Source organism: Muscardinus avellanarius, assembly GCF_963383645.1.
Source record: "Muscardinus avellanarius genome assembly, chromosome: 5".
NCBI lineage: Eukaryota > Metazoa > Chordata > Mammalia > Rodentia > Gliridae > Muscardinus > Muscardinus avellanarius.
Genome location: NC_137790.1, coordinates 142,201,835 through 142,220,542, shown reverse-complemented (window position 1 = coordinate 142,220,542; position 18,708 = coordinate 142,201,835). Strand labels below are relative to the sequence as shown.

At 58.6% G+C, this 18,708-nt stretch overlaps 2 protein-coding genes across 2 annotated transcripts; both read right to left on the bottom strand.

Moving 5' to 3' along the window:
* Nucleotides 1–4,976: 4,976 nt before the first annotated feature.
* TMEM89 (transmembrane protein 89) lies at nucleotides 4,977–5,755 on the bottom strand (the record flags this gene model as incomplete). Its single annotated transcript, XM_080695560.1, has 2 exons — nucleotides 4,977–5,162; nucleotides 5,462–5,755. 2 exons carry the CDS (start codon nucleotides 5,753–5,755, stop codon nucleotides 4,977–4,979), a joined length of 480 nt encoding a protein of 159 aa, XP_080551686.1.
* Nucleotides 5,756–5,825: 70 nt separating this feature from the next.
* SLC26A6 (solute carrier family 26 member 6) lies at nucleotides 5,826–14,756 on the bottom strand (the record flags this gene model as incomplete). Its single annotated transcript, XM_080696663.1, has 20 exons — nucleotides 14,605–14,756; nucleotides 14,387–14,526; nucleotides 14,133–14,243; nucleotides 13,488–13,645; nucleotides 13,180–13,344; nucleotides 12,950–13,102; nucleotides 12,600–12,682; nucleotides 12,369–12,516; nucleotides 12,061–12,174; nucleotides 11,893–11,970; nucleotides 11,547–11,642; nucleotides 11,365–11,471; nucleotides 11,139–11,208; nucleotides 10,215–10,307; nucleotides 10,037–10,138; nucleotides 9,605–9,700; nucleotides 8,394–8,570; nucleotides 8,194–8,248; nucleotides 7,701–7,982; nucleotides 5,826–5,905 (listed from the first exon to the last, which is right to left on the bottom strand). The coding sequence occupies exons 1-20, from the start codon at nucleotides 14,721–14,723 to the stop codon at nucleotides 5,826–5,828; spliced, it is 2,427 nt and encodes an 808-aa protein (XP_080552789.1). The 5' UTR covers nucleotides 14,724–14,756.
* Between the last annotated feature and the right edge of the window lie 3,952 nt (nucleotides 14,757–18,708).

Here is an 18,708-nt window from a genome sequence, read left to right as displayed (position 1 = left end):
AAAAAAAAAAGGACAGCCCGGCTGGCTTTGAACCTGTGAGATCCTCCTGTCTCCGCCTCCAGCTACACAATCTTTTTATTAATATTCTCAGGACTAGTTTTTTTGTGGTACTGACATTTATTTATTTATTTATTTATTTTTGTGGCACTGGGGATTGAGCCCAGAGACATTCTACCTCTGAACTTCACCCCCAGCCCTTTTGTGTGTGTGTATGGGTTTGGGGATGGAACCCAGGGGCATTTGACCTCTGAGATAAAACCCTTGCCATATTTTTTTTTATTATTATTTATTTTGAAACCAGGTCTCACTGAGCTGCAGAGAGCCTCACTAAGTAGCTCAGGCTGTCCACGAACTGCGATCCTCTGGTCTCAGCCTCCCGAATGCTGGGATTACAAGCGTGCGCCACTACACCGGCTCCTATTTTAATTTTGAAACAGAGTCTAAATTGATGAACGTCTCATTACTTGCTGAGACTGTCCTTGAACCTGGGATCTTCCTGTCTCTGCCTCTCAAGTACGGAGATTACAAACATGTGCTGCCACACTGGCTGTGGGTACTGGGGATTGACCCCAGGGGCCTTCAACCTCTAAGCCACAACCCTGGCCTTTTTTTTTTTTTTTAATTTCAGTACTGGGGGTGGAACCCAGGGAATTCGACCTCCAAGCTACACCTCCAGCCCTATTATTTTTTATTTTTATTTTTAATTTTTATTTATTTATTTTTTGATGGTACTGGGTGTGGAACTCAGAGGCTTTCTACCTCCAGGCTATACTCCCAGACCTATTTTATTCTTTATCTGGAAACAGGGTCTCACTAAGTTGCTGATAACCTCACTCAGTAGCTGAGGCTGGCTTTGAACCTGTGAGATCCTCTTATCTCAGCCTCCCAAGCACTGGGATTACAAGCTTGAGCCACCACACCCAGCTTGAAGGCAATCTTAAAAAACAGTTAAAGACAAGCTTGGCCCTTTCTCTTTCTCTTTTTCTTTCTTTTTCTTTCTTTCTTTTTTCCCCTTTCTTTTTGTAGTACTGGGGATTGAGCCCAGGGGAATTTGATCCAAGCTACACCTTCAAACCTGTTTTATTTTGTATTTTGAAACAGGGCCTTGCTAGGTTTCTAAGAGTCTTACTAAATTGCTGACTCTGGCTGGGAACCTCTCCTATGCAGACTTCCAAGTTCTGGGACTGCAGGCGTGCGCTCCGCCCGGCAGGCGTGGCTTCTTCTCATGTACTTCTGGGATTGCAGGCGTGCGCTCTGCCCGGCAGGCATGGCTTTTTCTCATGTACTTCTCAGTACTTTTCTAGCCTCTGCCCACTGCCCAGTTCCAACCCCAAATCTACACTTTGGGGATTTGTTACAGCAAAACTGGGCATGGTGGTACAGGCCTGTAATCCCAGACTAAGACAGGAGGGTCATAGGTTCCATACCAACCTCTGCAATTCAGCAGAGTTCTCATCAACCTAGGGGGTAGATCAGAGGTAGAATGCCCCTAGGTGCATTCCCAGTACCAAAAGGAAAAAAGAAAAAAAATAGCTTCTTTCTACAGAGAATACTAACTCGCCCTAGTTCCCAGTGTGTGAGACAAAGTGGTGTCCTTAAAGATAATATGTAACTGGACTATCTGGCCAGGCTTGCTCTCACTTTTTCTTTAACTTGGCTAAGTTTTTCAGAACAGAGAGCAGTCATTCAGGGACATGGTGTGTTCCTGCTCTGCCGTGTGTGTGTGTGTGTGTGTGTGTGTGTGTGTGTGTGTGTGTGTGTGTACTGAGGATTGCAGCCAGGGGTGTTCTGCCTCCAGCCCCACCTGTTCCAGGAGCCAGAGTGCTCAGGATTCCAAGAGAAGATGCTCAGGAGAGCGGCGGGGAGAGCCTGGGATGAACGGAGTGTGGTAGGCACAGTAATGGCCCCTCGAAGATGTGCACATCCTAATCCCCAGAACCTGTGTGTTACGGTGCCTGTGGGGGCCGGGCGTGGTGGTGCATACTTGTCATTGCAGTACTTGTAGGCTGAGACAGGAGGATCGCAGATTCATGGCCAACCTCAGCTACTTAGTAAGACTCTATTTCAAAATAAAGGTTCGAAGCCAGCCTCAGCTACTTAAGTGAGGTTCTCAGCAACTTAAGTGAGACCCTGTTTCCAAATAAAATATAAAATGGGTCTGGGAGTATAGCCCGGAGGTAGAAAGCCTCTGGGTTCCACCCCCCAGTACCACCAAAAAAAAAAAAAAAAAGGGAGTGGGCGTGGTAATGCACGCTTGTAATCCCAGCATTTGGGAGGCTGAGACCGGAGGATTGTGGTTTACAGACAGCCTCAGCTACTTTAGTGAGGCCCTCCACAACTTAGTGAGACCCTGTTTCAAAATAAAGAATAAAACATTGGGCAGAGGGTGTAGCTCGGAGGTCAAATGTCCCTGGGTTCCATCATCAGACCCGCAAAAAAAAAAAAAAAAAAAAAAAAAAAATAGGGTTGGGGTATAGTTTGGTGGTAGAATGCCCCTGGGTTCCATTCCTGGTACTGCAAAGAAAAAAAAAAAATGGGTGGCTGGGGATGTAGTTTGGAGGTAGAATGCCTCTGGGTTCAATCCTCAGTATTGAAAAAAAAAAAAAAAAAGAATGAGAATATGAGAATGTAGCTCAGAATTGCCTCTGGGTTCAATTCCCAGCACCAATACCAAAAAAAGGTGTAAAGGGCTGGGTGTAGTTTGGAGATAGAATGCCCCTGGGTGTGATCCCCAGTACCAAAAGAAACCAAACATAAAAACAAAAGCTTGTGGAATGCAGAAGTGGACCTCATTGGCTTTTGTTCCTTCACTTTCAGGACTGGGCCAGCTGCGTTCACTTAGGCTGCGTGCTTTGGGGTGCAGTCAAGGGCATGGCGGGTTGGGGACAGTCCTAGGTTGGGTACTCTGGGGAGCCGGGAAGACTAGAATGCAAGATATTTACCAGGGAGTGCCCTGGGAGGGACTGGGGCAGCGAGGTGCTCTCTAGGCTCGGCCTGGGTCCCCAGCAGCTGGCCTTCCTTGGGGGAGCCTGGGCCACACTCTCCAGGCCCACCACAGGACACACTGCCTTGGGTTCCCAGGCACATGTTTATGAGGTGTGCGCCACTCCTGCATAAGGTCAGCTGAACAGGAACAATACACGGGAATGCAGCGTCTAGGAGCTCCTGCCCCTGAGAGCAGCAAGAGCCAGCCCGGCCGAGGAGCCCCTCACAGAACAGCCTTCCAAATCTTCCTACTCCCCTGTGAAGGCGTGTTTCCAAATCTGACAGCAATCCAGAACACTTCTGTGACACCATCAGTAACAGGTTAGGAGGTAAAAATAACTTTCCTATCAACAACCACTACACAAGCCTGCACTGGGTGTGGCATGCACACCTGTAATCTCTGTACCTAGGAGGCTGAGTCGGGATTGCAGGCTCAAGGCAAACCTCAGCAATCTAGTGAGACTGATAAGGTAGAATAGAAGAAAAATTTTAGGTAGAGTTCACGGGGTTTATAATCCCAGCATTTGGGAGGCTGAGACAGGAGGATGGTGGTTCGCAGATAGCCTCAGCTACTCAGGGAGGCCCTTTGCAACTCAGTGAGACCCTGTTTCAAAATAAAGAATAGCCGGGTGTGGTGGCGCACATTTGTAACCCCCGCGCTTGGGAGGGAGACAGGAGGATCGTGCAGGTTCGAAGCCAGCCTTGCTGGCTTAAGAGACCCTGTTTCCAAATAAAATAAAAAATAGGTCTGGGACTATAGCCTGGAGGTAGAAGGGTTCCATCTCCAGTACCACCAAAAAGAATAAAAATTAGGGATGGGGGTGTAGCTTGGAGATAGAATGCCCCTAGTTTCCATCCCCAGGACCTCAAAAAGAAATAGGTAAATAAATAAAAATAAAAAGGCTGGGTGTGTAGTTCATAGGTAGAATGCTCCTGGGTTCCATCCCTCCCATCCCAAGAAAACAAAACCAAATAAACAAAACAAAGGCAGCCGGCTGCCTACCTGACTCCTGGTTGGGGTGTTGGTCTGAGCTGGGAGGTGAGTGAAGGTGGGGGCCTGGGCAGGAGCCAGGGACCTGGGGAGTGGCTGCTACCTCTAAGGAGTTTCAGAACAGTAAGCCCTGAGAGGGCCCTGGAAGACCAGGGAAGAAGGAAACCAGAGCCTGCCGTTCTAGTGGCAGTGCTAAAGTCATAAAGCTAGCTCCCCACAGGGCATGGTGGTGCATGCCTGTAGTGGGAGGCGGAGACAGGAGGATTGCAGGTTTGAGGCCAGCCTCAGCAGTTAAGCGAGACCCTTGGCAATTTAGTGAGAATCAGTTGCAAAATATAACCAGTGCTTGGGAGGCTGAGGCAGGAGGATCACAGATTTGTGGCCAGCCTCAGCAACTTAACACAGCCCTCAGAGATGCAGTGAAACTGTTTCAAACTAACAAATAGGGCTGGGGGTGCAGCTCAGAGGCAGAATGCCCCTGGGTTCAATTCTCAGTAACACACACACAAATCCATACATAAAAAAAAAAAAAAAGAATGGGTGCTGCCTCATAGTGACTGGGGCCTGTCAGATGCGCCTGGGCCTCATGGCCGCCCCGCCTTTCTCCCGGTAGACCAGGCCTTTCCTGTGCAGGACTCTCCCTTGGCACCTGAAGCCCTACGCTACTGGTCGCTACCCACTTTGCCAACATGCCAGAGTAGCAAACACAGCTCCTGGCTCTGGTCAGACTTCGGCCTCTGCTTGGAGCACCCTCTGCTTCACCCCCTCTGGCCGTCTTCTCCAGCCACAGGGAGGGCTGTCTGTGGGTGGGATGCTTGGGGAGGGCCAGTGGGTAGGGAAAATGACACCTGTGAGCTTGCCGGGGCCTACCTGCCCACCCAGCCTGGGCACTGGGGCCTCCAGCCAGCTGGCCCCAGAAGTCCAGAGGAACCGAGTGTGGGCCTGGGGCCTCAGGCGATCCCCACCTGGCTGGGCATCAGGCAGAGAAGCATGCATCGGTTCACCCCAACGGGGCGGGAGTTCCCTTTATTTGGACTCGCTGCTGGGTGGCCAGATGCTGCAGGTGGCACTCAATGTGGACCAGGAGGGCGTCCAGCATGTGCAGGACCCCGTGCAGCAGAGCGCGGTCAGAGATGGTGGCCCGCCGCTTCCAGGGGCCACAGGGCCCAGGCGCCACCTGAGGGTGCTGAGAAGAGGGCCAGTGACAGACAGCATGGGTGGTGGGTATGGAGGGTGGGTGGGGCAGGGCTGTGTGCAGGGCCCAGAGAGGAAGTATTCTGAGGGTCTGCCGTGGCGGGGGTGCCCATGGGGCCCACGGGGGCTGCAGGAGGAATGGGGCACTTAGGGGGGCAGGTGCAGCAGTGTGCTGGCCACAGTGTCAGGCCAGTCAGCATGGATACAGGGACGTTAGGCCCACGGGCCACAGGCAGGCTGGAGCAGGAGGGCTGGGTGAAGCAGGAGCCTGGGGTGGGCTGCAGTGCTCACCTGGCCCTTGGCACCCCGTGAACGCCATCGCTGCCGCAGGGCATGGCTGATCACCAGCATCATGGTGGTGGTGATCGTGACCCCGGCCAAGGGGTAGATACGGCTCCTTCCTAGGTCCATCCAATAGCCAGGGCAGCCCAGGCTGCTCCTGCAAGCCTCCAGGCTGTCTGGCTGGCACCCCCAAGGCTGCAGGTCCAAGCCCACCTGGTACCAGAGGGGCCGCGACCAGGCGTGGGTGAGGGCAGGCACTGTGAGCAGGAGGAGCGAGGGCAGGAAGCACAGGGCGTGGGGCATGGCTGCGACCACTGCCAAGGCGGAACCCGGGCGCCCGGCAACCAGCACCCCTCCCCCAGAGCAAGCGGCTCTACGAGCCAGCAGGTTCCAGCAGGCCGCTGGGCTGGGGAGACGGCAGGCTGAGGAACACCTTGGACCCCAGTCCCATCCCTGCAGAATCTAAACACCCTTAGGTTGGCCCCGAAGGCCTCGCAGAGCCAGCAGGCTCAGGACCGCAGAGCCTTCACCGTGAGGGACGCCTGAAGCTGCGGGCTCAGAGTAGGTGCCAGCCCGGGGCAGGCCTCCCCACGGACGGACCCAGGCCAGGAGCAGCTCCCCTCCAGGGTTCATGGCACCCACTCCCCGAGCCTCCCTCCCTTGTCCAGTCAACTGTCTGGGGCAGCAGTCCCCTGCCGTGACCCTGCATTGTTCCCTTGAAAGAGCTCATAACGGCCATTTCTTACTTGCGGTCTGCCTCTAACTCCAGCACTCAAAACCTGTGCAGCAATATTTACTGAGCAACCAGTGTTCCTGGTGCCAGAATGACGCGGCAGCCAAGATGCCCCGACTCCTGGGGCTGTGGTTCTGGGGAAGGACAGATGGTTTGTAAACAGAGTGCCAGGCACCGACACGGGCCAGGATAAAAATAGGGCTGGCCAAGGGTGTCTCGGAGATCTGGAGGACAGGGAAGCCTCTGTCCACCATGGGACCGTGCCCAGGGCCCAGCCTGGCGTCGGGTCAGCAGAGCTGCTGAATGGCGGTGCTCACGTGTGCTGAGCAGGTGACTTGAGCCCGGCACCATTGAAGCATTTCCCAATATTTGCTCACTTAATACTCACAGAGCAGCCCAGGAGGCAAGTACTCCTCTGCTGATCAGGAGCACCTGAGGTCCAGAAAGATCCTGGTGCCCACCCCACTCCCACCAACCCACCCTGCCCGGTGGGCCCGTGCCCGGAGGTTGGCGCTTTATGGCAGAAATCAGCACACGCTTCTTGGCCGAGAGTATTCTGCCAAGCTGAGCAATCTAATTATACAAACAGACAAGTGATCACACTTACTTTTTAAATATACGAGCAAGCTGGGCATGGTGGCGCATGCCCGTAATCCCAGTACGTGGGAGGCTGAGGAAGGTCAACAAGGACAGCCTCGGCAGCAACCTAGCAAGAACTTGTTTCAAATCAAAAAATAACCTAAGGGTGTAGCTCAGAGGCAGAGCACCCTTGGGTTCAATCCCCAGTAACCAAAATAAATAAATAAATAAATAAACAAACAAACACACACAACTAGTCTTCCTCAGCTGGGTGCTCAGGGTTCTCTCTGAACCCCAGGGGCTGCCTTGCTGCCCACTCTGCCCCGTGGCTTATCAGGTATCCTTGAGAACTGATGATTCGGGGAAGCAGCTCTGATTCTATTTTCCAGCCAGGGAAAGTCCGGAAGGGCCACCTGGCGTGTTGGAGAGAAACCTGAGCCTGGTGTCCCCACCCTGAGCCTGGCTCTGTATACTCTGCCTGACCCTCCCCTCCCTGAATCCCCCCACCCAGCCTTTACACTGGAGCATCAGGTGGGCCAGAAGCCAAGCTGCGGACCACATGACCCCCAGGCCAAGCCCCAGCAAGCCACGCCAAGCCCGGAGTTGGAAAAACAAATCTTTATTCCTGAGGCTGAAAACACCTCAGCTCCTTCTGATGCTGTACCCTGTCCTGCGCCTATAGCACTGAATTTGGAGTCCCAGGACCTCCGTCCCTGAGTTGCATGTGTGTGTTCGCCAACGGGCTCCTGGGTGCACCTGGAGGCGGCCGGCGGCGGGGGGCTTCTCCAGGGCGCCCGGTCCCAATCTCCAGAGGTGGGCAGTCTCTGGTGGGGAGTAGCACCATCAGAGCTTGGTGGCCTGAGTGGGCAGAGGAGGGGAGGCTGCAGTGTTTCCAAAGGACACATACTGATCCCTTCCCACAGAACAGCAGCCCACCCCTCGTCCAAAGGCAGGAGGGGAGGGAGGTGGGGCCACAGCGGGCAGGACCCCGGTCAGCAGCTGCACCTCCAGGAGTTGGGGTCAGGGTGGGGACAAGCAACAGATTAACAAACACCAGCGCAATGGGCCGGAGTGAGCTCACCAGAACAGGGCTGAGGGGGCCAGACCTCGGGCGCTGGAGAGCAAAGGTCACGGCGTCGTGGACAGAGACGAAGAGGTGCTGCTTGGTGATGGAGGCGTCGAAGAAGTTCCCGGCCTCAAGCTGGGTGACCACGGGGCCTAGCGAGACAAGAAGCGGGTCTCCCTGGCCCCAGGCACCCACCCCACCTGCGGCTGCAGTGGGCACCCAGTTGTTCCCCAAGCTTGGCTGCTGCCTCCCTGGAGAGCGCTGTCGTCCAGCTTCAGAGAGACTTTCCCTCATGCTGCCTGGCAGACCCCTTGGCAAGAGTCCCGCCCTCTTCCCGGGCCAGTCCCCCCGTCCCCAACACACTGTGGCAGGCGGCGAAGTACACCTCCACCTCGATCTCCCGGAAGTCACGGAAAATCTGCAGGTGCAAAGGGGGCTGGACTCAGAGGGCACCCAGGCAGGCTTGGGGAAGGGAGGGGAGCTTGGGAGGTTCGGGGCGCCAGAAGGCGAGCTGCGCGGTCCGTGTGGAGGCTTGGGGGCCGTGGCCTCCGGCAGGCACCTACGTTCTTCAGGTTCTTGATGCACACAGTGTCCACAAAGGAGAGGGCGCTCAGGTCCAGGACGAGGCTGTGGAAGTCTGGATGAGGCAGGCCCAGGGACTTCAGCGTGGGCGCGTCTGGGGCCTTGGCGCCTTCTTGACCACTAGCTGCTGCTGCCTCCGGCTTGCCTCCTGGGCTCACCTGCAGGGGAACCAGACAGGCTGAAGGCAGCCTGTGAGGGGTCAAGACAGAAGCACACGGCTTGCAGGCACACGCCGTCAGACGTGCAGCACACGAGGACACAGACGTGGGGGACCCACGTGTACATGCAGAGGAGGGCAGGCATGTGGGGACAGAGACAGCTTCCTCAGACCCGACATACTGCCGTTACCTCCTGGGGCCAGGCTACAGAGGGGCACAAGACAGAGGGTCTGTGGGATCATGTCCCATCCTCAGCCAGCTACAGCAGAGTGGGAGGGGCCCAGGGCCAGACAGGTACATCCCCCTGTGCCCCACACAGACACCTTGTACCCACCCTGTCCCAGCCTCTAACAGAACATCTCTCCTTTCTGTGTGTGTTTGGTACTGGGGACTGAGCCCAGGGGCATTCTACCTCCAAGCCACATCCCAGTTCTTTTATTTATTTATTTTTATTTATTTTTTGCGGTACTAGGGATGGAACTCAGGGGCATTCTATCTTTGAACTGCACCCCCAGTCCTATTTTTTTATACTTTATTTTGAAACAGGGTCTCACTGAGTTGCAAAGGGCCTCACTGAGTATCTGAGGCTGGCTTTGAACCTGTGTGATCCTCCTGTCTCAGCCTCCTGAATGCTGGGATCACAAGCGTGCACCACCACGCCCAGCTCTATTTATTTATTTTTGAAACAGGGTCTTGACAAGTTTCAGAGCCTGGCCTCAAATCTGAGGTCCTCCATCTCACCCTCCCCCTTAGTAGGACTACAGGTGTGTGCCACCACTCTGACTTGGCATCACCTTTGACCTGATACTTTTCCCATATACTCCAGCCCTTCCCTCTACCTATGAGCGTGGACTGTGGGGCCCGGTAGCTATATAAATTCAAGGTTTTCATAGAGGCCTGAGATTATAGAAGAGCCTCAACAGAAATCTATCAGTCGAGGTCTCCCCACAGTGTCCGAGCGCATCAGTGGCCTCTTCACGAGACACGCGGGCCCCACATCTCTGCGGCGAGGCCGCCCGCCCCTCCGGCCTCACCTGGGCCTTGGAGTCCTCCACGTTGTCGCTGCTCTTGATGTCTCCAAGATTGGTGTCGATGCTGATGGAAATCGAGGGGCCATTGGCAGAGGCGGCCTAGATCAGGACAAAGGGGAGACAGGAAAGAGCTATCCCGGCTGCCATCTGATGGCATGCCAGGTGGGCCTTCGTGGACCGCTGGCTCTGGGCACGTGGGCCAGGGCCCAAGCGGTGGGATCTGGGGCAGCCACACTGCAGGCCACAGGGCTCTGACCCATTCTGAGGACAGCCACAGAAATGGTCACTGGCAAGAGATGGGCGGATAAAGACCACCTTGCACCCTGCCCACCGGCCCACCTGGGAGAGCGAGCCCACCAGGAGCGAGGCGAGGGAGCAGGAGGGGGCGCAGGGCGGGGAGGGGCAGGGGAGGCGGGAAGCAGCGGGGCCAAGGCCGCGGCGCCGGCCTGCCTGTTTCTGCTGGCGCTTCAGCTTCAGCTCCCGCTTCTTGAGCAGCTTCTTCTTCCGAGAGACAAGGCGGTCCACGTCCACCCCACACTGCAGGTGACGGAGGAAGGGGTTGGCGCTCGCGAGAGGCGGGGGGCCGCCGGCACCCTGGGCGCCTCGCGCTTACCTTCTGCTTCAGCCTGTCACTGTAGAGCTCAGCATTGGCAAAGTACAGGGTGGCCGAGGAGCGGAAGACCTTCACGCCTGGGACCTCCTTGGCCTGCGGATGGGGCAGGGCTCGGGCATCTCCTGCCTGTCTTTCCTCCCCTAGAGCACAGTGCCCGCCACCCCGACGCTGCCCAGCCAGTGGGCCACGCCCTCACCAGAGCTCCCCAAGAGCCGGCAGCGTCCTCCTGACTCCTCATCCTGCCCCCAGCCCTGCCTGGACCCTTGACCTTGCCACCCCACCTCGCCTGCCCTTGGCCACTACCCAGATTTGGGCTCTTTTTAGCCCTCTCAGGTCTCTGACTCCGGTCCTGTGTTTTTCCCTATGCAGACAGAGACCCCGCTAAGCTGTCATCCCAAGCACGCTGTCCACAGCCCCCAGTCCTTCAGAACACAGCCAGGGCACCTGGCCGTGCCACGCGGTGTCCCGCTCTGCCCCAGGTTTCTCGGTTCCACCTCTCATTTTGTCAGCCTTTGAGGCTGCGGTCAGGGTGCAAGCGGCTGGACTTATCTGGGTTTCCCACCGCCAACCTATGTGCCCAGCATTTGACTGGAGACTTCCCAGGGGCTTACAGACGACTGGAGACTTTCTGATCAGGTAAGGAAGCAGCTTCCCACCTCCTGTGCCCCAGGAGCCTACCCCTCAGGGTGGGGCTGTGAGGCTGGCCCCAAGACTATCCTCTTCCCAGGCCCCTGGACCCACCACCCCATCCCTTCCCAGTCTCTCATACCTGACTGGGGACCACAGACCCGACCTCCTCTCTTGAAATCCCATGGACCAGAGCCCAGTGCTCAGCTCCCAGTGTGCTCACCAGCACGCACGGGACTGCTAAGGCCCTTCCTCTGCCTGCCCCCACCACGCTGCCCTGCTCCGCCCCGCACTCACCTCTGAGTATTCTGCCACATCTCTATAAACATCCGTGTCCGACACCTGCCCCAGGACAGAGTAGTGGGGGCTGTGGATGGCAGGAGGCCCGAGAGGAGGCAGAGAAAGGGGCCGTGAGGGCCTCATCAGGAGCCCGGGTCCCCACCCTGAGCTGCGAGAAGCTGGGGGGCCAGCTTGCAGCTTCCTCCCTGGCCAGCAGGCATGGGGACCGAACCAGCTGACTCACAGCTGCGTCCGGACCACCACGAGGAGCAACGAGAAGCCGACTGCAACCGCCAGGCCGAGGTCCAGGTTCAGCAGGATGGTGGCCACAAAGGTCACCAGCCAGATGAGCTGCAGACAAGGGGCGGGTCAGAGGGTCTAGAGGTCGGCCAGGTGGGAGGCCCCGGCCCGGCCCCAGGCCCTCACCAGGTCCATGCGGTTTGCCTTCCAGAGGGAGCAGATGTCGGTGAACTGCATCACCATGCCCTTGAGGTTGACGATGATGGTGGCTGCCAGGACGGCCTGGGGGGGGGGGTCACCAGGGCTGCTGAGAGGCACCCAGAAGCTATCCCAGACTGACCCCAAACAACCACATGCCCAACCCTAACACTGTCAGAAAAAGTTCTAAGCCTGCACCCTCAAAGTCATCCCAACCATAGTCCCAAACCAACTCCAGATCTCAGTCAAAGACCTTAGCCTTGAGAGCCTGCCCTCCTCTGAGCAGGCTGCGGGGGGGACCCCGGCCTCTGGCCTGGGCCTGAAGGGGGCTCACCTTGGGCAGGTCCTGGAAGAGCTCCCCAAGCTTGAGGATGATGAGGAGGATGAAGAGGGAAGAGACAGCCCCGGCAACCTGCAGGGCGGGCGAGCAGGGCTGGAGCACCGCGGGAGGCTATGGGCGCACGCCTGCACACGCACCCCCGCGCCCATGCCAGAGGCCCACCTGAGAGTTGCCGCCCGAGCTCTCCTGCACCAGGCTCCGAGACATGGAGCAACTTATGGGGAAGCACTGGAAGATGCCCCCGATGAGGTTGCTGAGGCCCAGAGCCACCAGCTCCTGGGGAACGCAGCTGTCAGGAGACTTGGCGGAGGAGCCCGGCCACTGTCCCACAGTGCCCAGGCTGATGGCTCCTCAACCTCATCCCACTCGATGGCGCACACCGCCTGCTCTCCATCCCCATCACCCACAAGCCCTGCCCGGCCCCCGCCTCCCAGGCGCAGGGCCCCTCTGTCCCTGTTCTGTGCCCAGACCTGGTTGCTGTCCACCCGGTAGCCGTGTCTCAGGGCGAAGATCTTCCCCATTGAGATGGCAATGGCGAACCCAACCACAGCAATGGCAAAGGCATTGCCCACGAGCTTCACAAACAACTGGGGGCTGGGGGCCACCGGGGGCCTCAGCCTGGAAGAGGCAGCAGGGAAGTCAAAGGAAGGTCCCGGCTCTGGCTGCATGACCCTTCCTGCCTGGACTGGGGCTGAGCTTACCCTGTGGGTATGTTGCCCACGACATCCACCCCAAATCTGTCCTTCAGGCCCACACCATAGGAGATGCCCGTGGCCCCGATAAGCTGCAGGAGAGGACAGAATCACGGGGGGGCCGCCGTGGGGGAGAGAGAGGCACTGGGGCAAAACCTTCTGACGGGTGCGGAGTTGGTGGTGGTGGGAGACACCATGCTGGGAAGGGGGAGACGCCGTAGGAAGCGAACACGGGGGCATTTTGCTGTGGCACCCCAATACCCAGGACCCCTCACGGTGGCCACTCCAGCTGGCCCTCCAGGCAGGGCTCCACTTCACTGTCTCCCCATCCCCCCCAGTTGGTTCCCGGGCGCCCAAACCGTGAGCAGCTCCCCGGGGATGGGCAGAGGCAGATGCCGCTGCAGCCTGTCATTCAACAGCTTCACCATCGCGAGCACCACTCCCGCCGCCAGAGCAGTGACCACGGTGCCCACCACGCTGTGGGGCAGCTTCCAGCAGACCTCCAGCACTATCTGAGGAGAGGCGGGGTCACAGGCCACTCTAGGTCAAGGCGGGCCCAGCTGCCCGCCCTCCTCCCACCCTTACTCACATAGATGAGGGACAGTGGCCCAGAGTAGCTGTTGAGATTGAGGCCAAACACGTACTTGAGCTGCGAGACGAAGACCTGCACAGCCGCAGCCGTGGTGTAGCCACGGACCAGAGGCTCCGACAGGTAGTTGACCACAAAGCCGAAGTGCACCAGGCCCAGCCCCACCTGCGGGTGGGGAAGCGGTCAGGGGAGCCCTGCAGTGGCCAGGGCAGTAGAATCAGGACTAGCGAACAGCAAGAGGGGATGGTGATGGTCAGATGCGCAGGGGCCCTGGGGGCCGGGGCACCACACACTCCTGACCTGCGTACCTGGAAGAGGCCGACCAGGACACTAAGCGTGGAGGCCAGCTGTACGCGGGTGGCGTCCCTGGCTGTCTCGTTCACCGTGGAGTTTACGCCCTCCTGAATCCCGGGGGCCAGGGATTCTGTCACACTGCCCACCATCACAGACATAACAGCAAAGGTCCCTGCAGGAACAGGGCAAGGCGGGTCTGAAGGGAAGGAGACACTGCCCTGCCCCAGAGCCTTGGTCTTGAGAGAGACCCTGACGCTAAGTATGTAGAGGGAAGAGTGTGGCCAAGGTCAGGAGCAAACCCTGAGCTCATGAGCTCTGGAAGACGGCTAGAAATGCTGGCCTGCACTACAAACCTTGCCTTACCCAGGACCACTGGCCTGGGGACGCAGAGGCCCTCCAAGGACTAGGGAAGGGGTCACGGCCTGTCGTGGCTGCCCCTTGAGCTCCCTCGCTCGGACCCATCTTCCAGGATCCAGGGCTCCAAGGTGCCTCACCCGGTGGTCCTGCCCCAGGAATGAGCCATAGGCCGGCCTCCTTGTGACCTGGCACCCATGCTAGCCTCTCCCCCAAGCTTCCCTGCCCTGCTCAGCCCTCCTTCACTCTGGCCTCCACGGGAGTCATGGGCATCCTCCCAGAAGGGCAGGTCTCACTCCACTCACCCACAGAGATGTGCCGGGAAGTTCCAAATAGGAAATAGACGAAGACAGGGTAGAAGGAACTGTAGAGGCCGAACACAGGGGGCAGTCCAGCCAGCAGGGCGTAGGCCAGGCCTGGGGGTAGAGCGGTAACAATGCAGGCTTGGAGGCGAGGGTTTCAAAGAGTGGAGCGGGGCCATGGCCTCAGGTCAGAGTCATGGCTGCAGGCTGTACATCTCACAAACCACAGGGTTTCCAGGGCCTGGCCAGTGGCTCACCCTGTGGAAGCTGCATGATGGCCACACTCAGGCCAGACAGCAGGTCACCCAGGAGCCAGTCACGCACAGGATAGCGGGGCAGCCACCCCAAGACTGGGAGATACTGGAGCAAAAGGGCACGGGCCCGTGTGCGGGAGCACCTGAGGAGGGAGCGTTGCATGTCAGGGCAGGGCTACCAGGTCCTGCCAGAGTCCCCAGGCCCCTGCCCCAGGCTTTACCGAAACCAGGCTCGCCACCGGAGGCTCTTGGACACTGAGCCGCGGCGCCCCAGCTCTTCCAGCTGCTCCTGGTTCAGCGGGGGCCGCTCCACGTGGTAGTTTCGGCTCTGCAGCTCCATAGCCTGCGCTGTAGACAGCAGTGCCTGCGTGTCCCTTGGTCTGGGTAGTGAGACCACAGAGATCAGGAGGAGCCCTTGTCCAACCTCCCCACACTCCCCCGAGCCACAGAGTCGCACGCTCAATTTTTCCAGGCCCCAAGATCAAGGCAGATCCAGCCCCCAACTGGTCCTGGTGGACCTTGTGTCCACACCCAGGCAGGAGCAGTACCTGAACTTTGGCTGGTGAAAACCTCTTTCTGGGCCAAAGTCCCTCACGAAGGAATAGCGGGATGAGCATTAGCACGACCCGCACAACCAGCCTAGGTGTGGCTGCCCAGCCCGGAGTGCCTACCGGGCCAGGTCCAGGGCCAGGTCCAGGGCCAGGTCCAGGGCCAGGCAGGCTGCTCCTCCTAGCCCCCTCCTCCCACCCCTCTGCCCTCCCAGAGCCAATCTCTGTCCAGTCCTAGAGTCCTCATCCAGCTGCTTAAGAGCCCAGCTTGGCTGGCTGACAGCACACTCAGGGAGGGATGGGCACACCAACCAGAGGTCTGGACCTGCGTGCTCTCTCCAAGCCTCAGGCCTCCGGATAAGAAGGCCCAGGGTCAAGTCGTAGATAAGCTGGGCCTCCTCGTCTGGGAAGCCAAGGGAGGGCTCTCACCCGGCGAACTCTGGGGAGCAGGCTCTTTCTTGGGGTTTTAGTTCTTACCTGGAGGGAGAGGCTCCCATCTGGAAAGGGAAGCTCTCCCCCTCCCCCAAGTAGGAGAGCGCTCACTCGGGGATGGGAGCTTTCAGGGACCAGACCCACCTAGAGGGAGTGCAGACCTTCCAGCAAAGCCCTGGCCTGCCAGGCCAGTTCTGATCAAGGGAAATCTCCGACCTAGGGGAGTGCTTTCACCGAGGGGCGGCTCTGCCCTGGGACAAAGCTCTCCCCAGAGACCCCGGCGGGGAGGGGTCTTCTCGAGGAGGAGGAGAGCGCATCGGAAAAGCTTTCACCTCTTGGGGGAATTGTGCTGGGGAGAAGCTCCGACTGACCGACCGGGGAGAGGATCCCACCTCCGAGCAGAAACACAGCTGGGAAGAGCCTCTGACCTGGATGTCCCGGTTGGAGGAGGGGGCCGCGGGTGCAAGGGAGGTCTTCGAGAGTCCTGGCACCGCGGCTCGCGGAGATCTTGCAGCCCCTCTCCCTCCTCCGAGATCAGGTGGTTTTAAAGGGCTCCCCGCCTCTCCCCGGCACGCGCGCCTGGAGGCGGGGCCTGCGCCTGGCCCTCCCCCAGCGCGGGCCGCGGGCCCGGAGCTCGGCCGCGTCAGAGGCGGCGCTGGCCGGCGCGGGCTCCGCTCCTCCCCTCCCCGCGGCCGCGCGCAGCCCTCGGGGCCGGGTGGTCGCGGGTCCCGCCCGCATCCCCGCTGCAGGGCGGCGGCCGCAGGAAAGGTCAGGGCGGCCCGGGGGTTGCGGAAGGAAATGACTGCTCGGGACCTGGTTCCTCTTCCGAGCTGACCCAGGCTGGGGCCGGGCCGCGCCCTGCACTCACCCCGCCGCATCCCACCGCGCCATGGCTCGCCGCCGCGGGCGCGGACAGCTCCGGGCAGCGAGGCCGCCACGCGCCGGAAGGCGGCGCCCGGGGCCACCCGGGGCAGGGCGGCTCCGCCAATCAGCGCGCGGGGCGGGGCCAGCCCGAGGGGCGGCGCTTCACCCCTTCCTCCTGGCGTCCTGGTTGGCTGAGCGCTCGGCCTCAGACAGATGGGGCTGCAGAGCTGGAGCCGAGGACCCGCGAGGACCGCCGGCCGCCGCGACTCCAGGCCCCTGAGCGGGGTGCAGCCGATCCCAGGTCCTGACTCTGCAGAGGGTTCCCGCGTCGTGTGTTGGAGAAATGAGGCCTGGGTGTGAGCCCAGGGGCGCAGCCTGACTCTCTGCCTGGGGTCTCAAGCCGCTAAGCTGAGGGCGCCGTCCTCAGGCTTTCCCTCTGAGACCTGGCACCGAGCTCCCTAAGGCCTCCTCCTCCACCCCCGCAGGAGGCACAGTCCAGGCGTGGCGCCTGCAAGTTTCCTTCCTGAGCCGCGGAGGAGCTTAACATTCTGGTCGGCTCCAAGTCAGAAAGGCTGTCAGTGGGCCCGGCCGGATTGGCCAGGGCAGCACCAAGGGTTAGTTTGACAACTTCAGCCCAGGGCCTGGGCCCTGGACACTGAGTTAGTATCCAGGGAGGAGGCTTCCTTGTGCTCCAACTTCAGGCTCCCAAAGCAAGGTGAGGAACCAGATTCCAGAACACAGGAGATGGGAGCCTGGTCCAGACTTCCCATGAAAGAGGCTAAAAAATAACTGGGTGGTCTTGAGGGAGGAAGGCTCAGATCCCTTCCAAAGGTTGCCTGGGCTGAAATCATTCACAGACGGGCCAAAATTATAATCACCATCTCCAACAGGAAGAGACAACTGCTGTTTTCTATAGAAGTTTATTCCCAAAACAGAGCGCGGATTCACGGAACATTTTACACAGACAGGAAAGAGGACTGGACTGCTGGGCTGGGGTGGGGGGACCCCAGAGAGGACATCTATGGGACCTAGGACATAGCAAGGGCGCCCTCCCACCACAGCAGGCCACTGAGCCCTTCCAGGGCTGGGGCCATTCGAGGTGAGGTGAGCTGGGGTCCTGGCTGGTGGGGTTTGGCACCAGTCAGTGAAGTAGAATTTTTCATCTCCTCGGAAACTGCCTCCCAAGAACATGCACGGAGTGGGAGGTGGGGTGCAGGAGGTCTCCCCAGAACCCCCGGCTCCCTGCAACCACTGTTCCCAGTGGCAAGAGGATGCCTGCTCTCAGACTTTCTGGGTCTGCTGTTGCACTGGGAACTCAGGGCTGACCTCTGGCAGGGGAAAGCTGTGTCCAGGGTCTTCACAGCGGCCTCCAAGCCCCCTCTCCCACTAGTTCCCACCTTTCACTTGTAAACAAAGGAGGGAAAAAAACATTCTCAACTGTAAACAAAGTGTATAACTTCCGTGTTTTAAGTTGTAAACAAAGTAAAAAAGTTTTAAAAAATCTCCACTTGTAAACAAAGTAACAAAAATTTAAAGTCCCCAGTTCTTGACATCAGACAAAGTAACAAATGTGAGTTTTGTGAAACAGGGTTCTAACAGTCATTCTTTCCCTTTCTAAGGGAGTAAAGGAGGTGGCGTTAGCTGAGTCACTTGGGTGGCCTGTGGCGGGGCAGTGGCACCTACATTCTGGGTCTTGAATTCCCGTTTCTGCTCCCTGGCTTCCCCTGGAGGCAGTGTGGGCATGGAATGGCACCGCAGACAGTTCTCCTCAGGCGGCCCAGGCAGGCAGGGCTGAGTAGAGGCCATCGCCCCTCCCGAGGGAGAAAGGAAAGCCCTGCTCTGTAAACACGACTGCTGTGTCCACCACCACAGCACCAGTCCTGGGTCATAAGGCAGTAAATGGCAGGGACTCCATGTAATAAACACACATCCACGAGGGGGGGGGCACGAGCAAGCCTCCGTGGGGCGGCCAGAGGACCCGGTGTCCAAGACCCACCCTAGCCCCAGAAAGTTGGCCTGTGGGGCACTGAAGAAAAAGCGAAGATAGTTCTATACTTAGGGCCCTGACAATCTTCAGATCAACCTGGGGTGGGGAGGGGAATGAGGGCGTCTGTCCCCATTGGACTCCCCGGTAAGATGAGAGAAAAGAACATATGGTTTGTTAGGGACCCAAATGGGGCCAGACTCTGCATCTCTCTCCCTTTGTCCCCTCCCTCTCTCAGCCCAGCCTCAGAACCCCGGGAGACAGAAAAGCTGAAAAATAACATAAGCATATCTCTCTGGTTACAAAGGTACAAAATGTATAAAAGTCCCCCCTCAGTCCCCACCCCTGCACCTGTCTCACGCATGCTCACAGATGCGCTTGAACCTCTGCCCTGCCACCATGGGGGGCACACGGGGCTCTCTCACGGTCAGCCCCAGCTCCTGCTGGTCCAAATCCTCCTTTGCCCGCAGCCGTTCCTCATCAGGACAGGCGGCCCC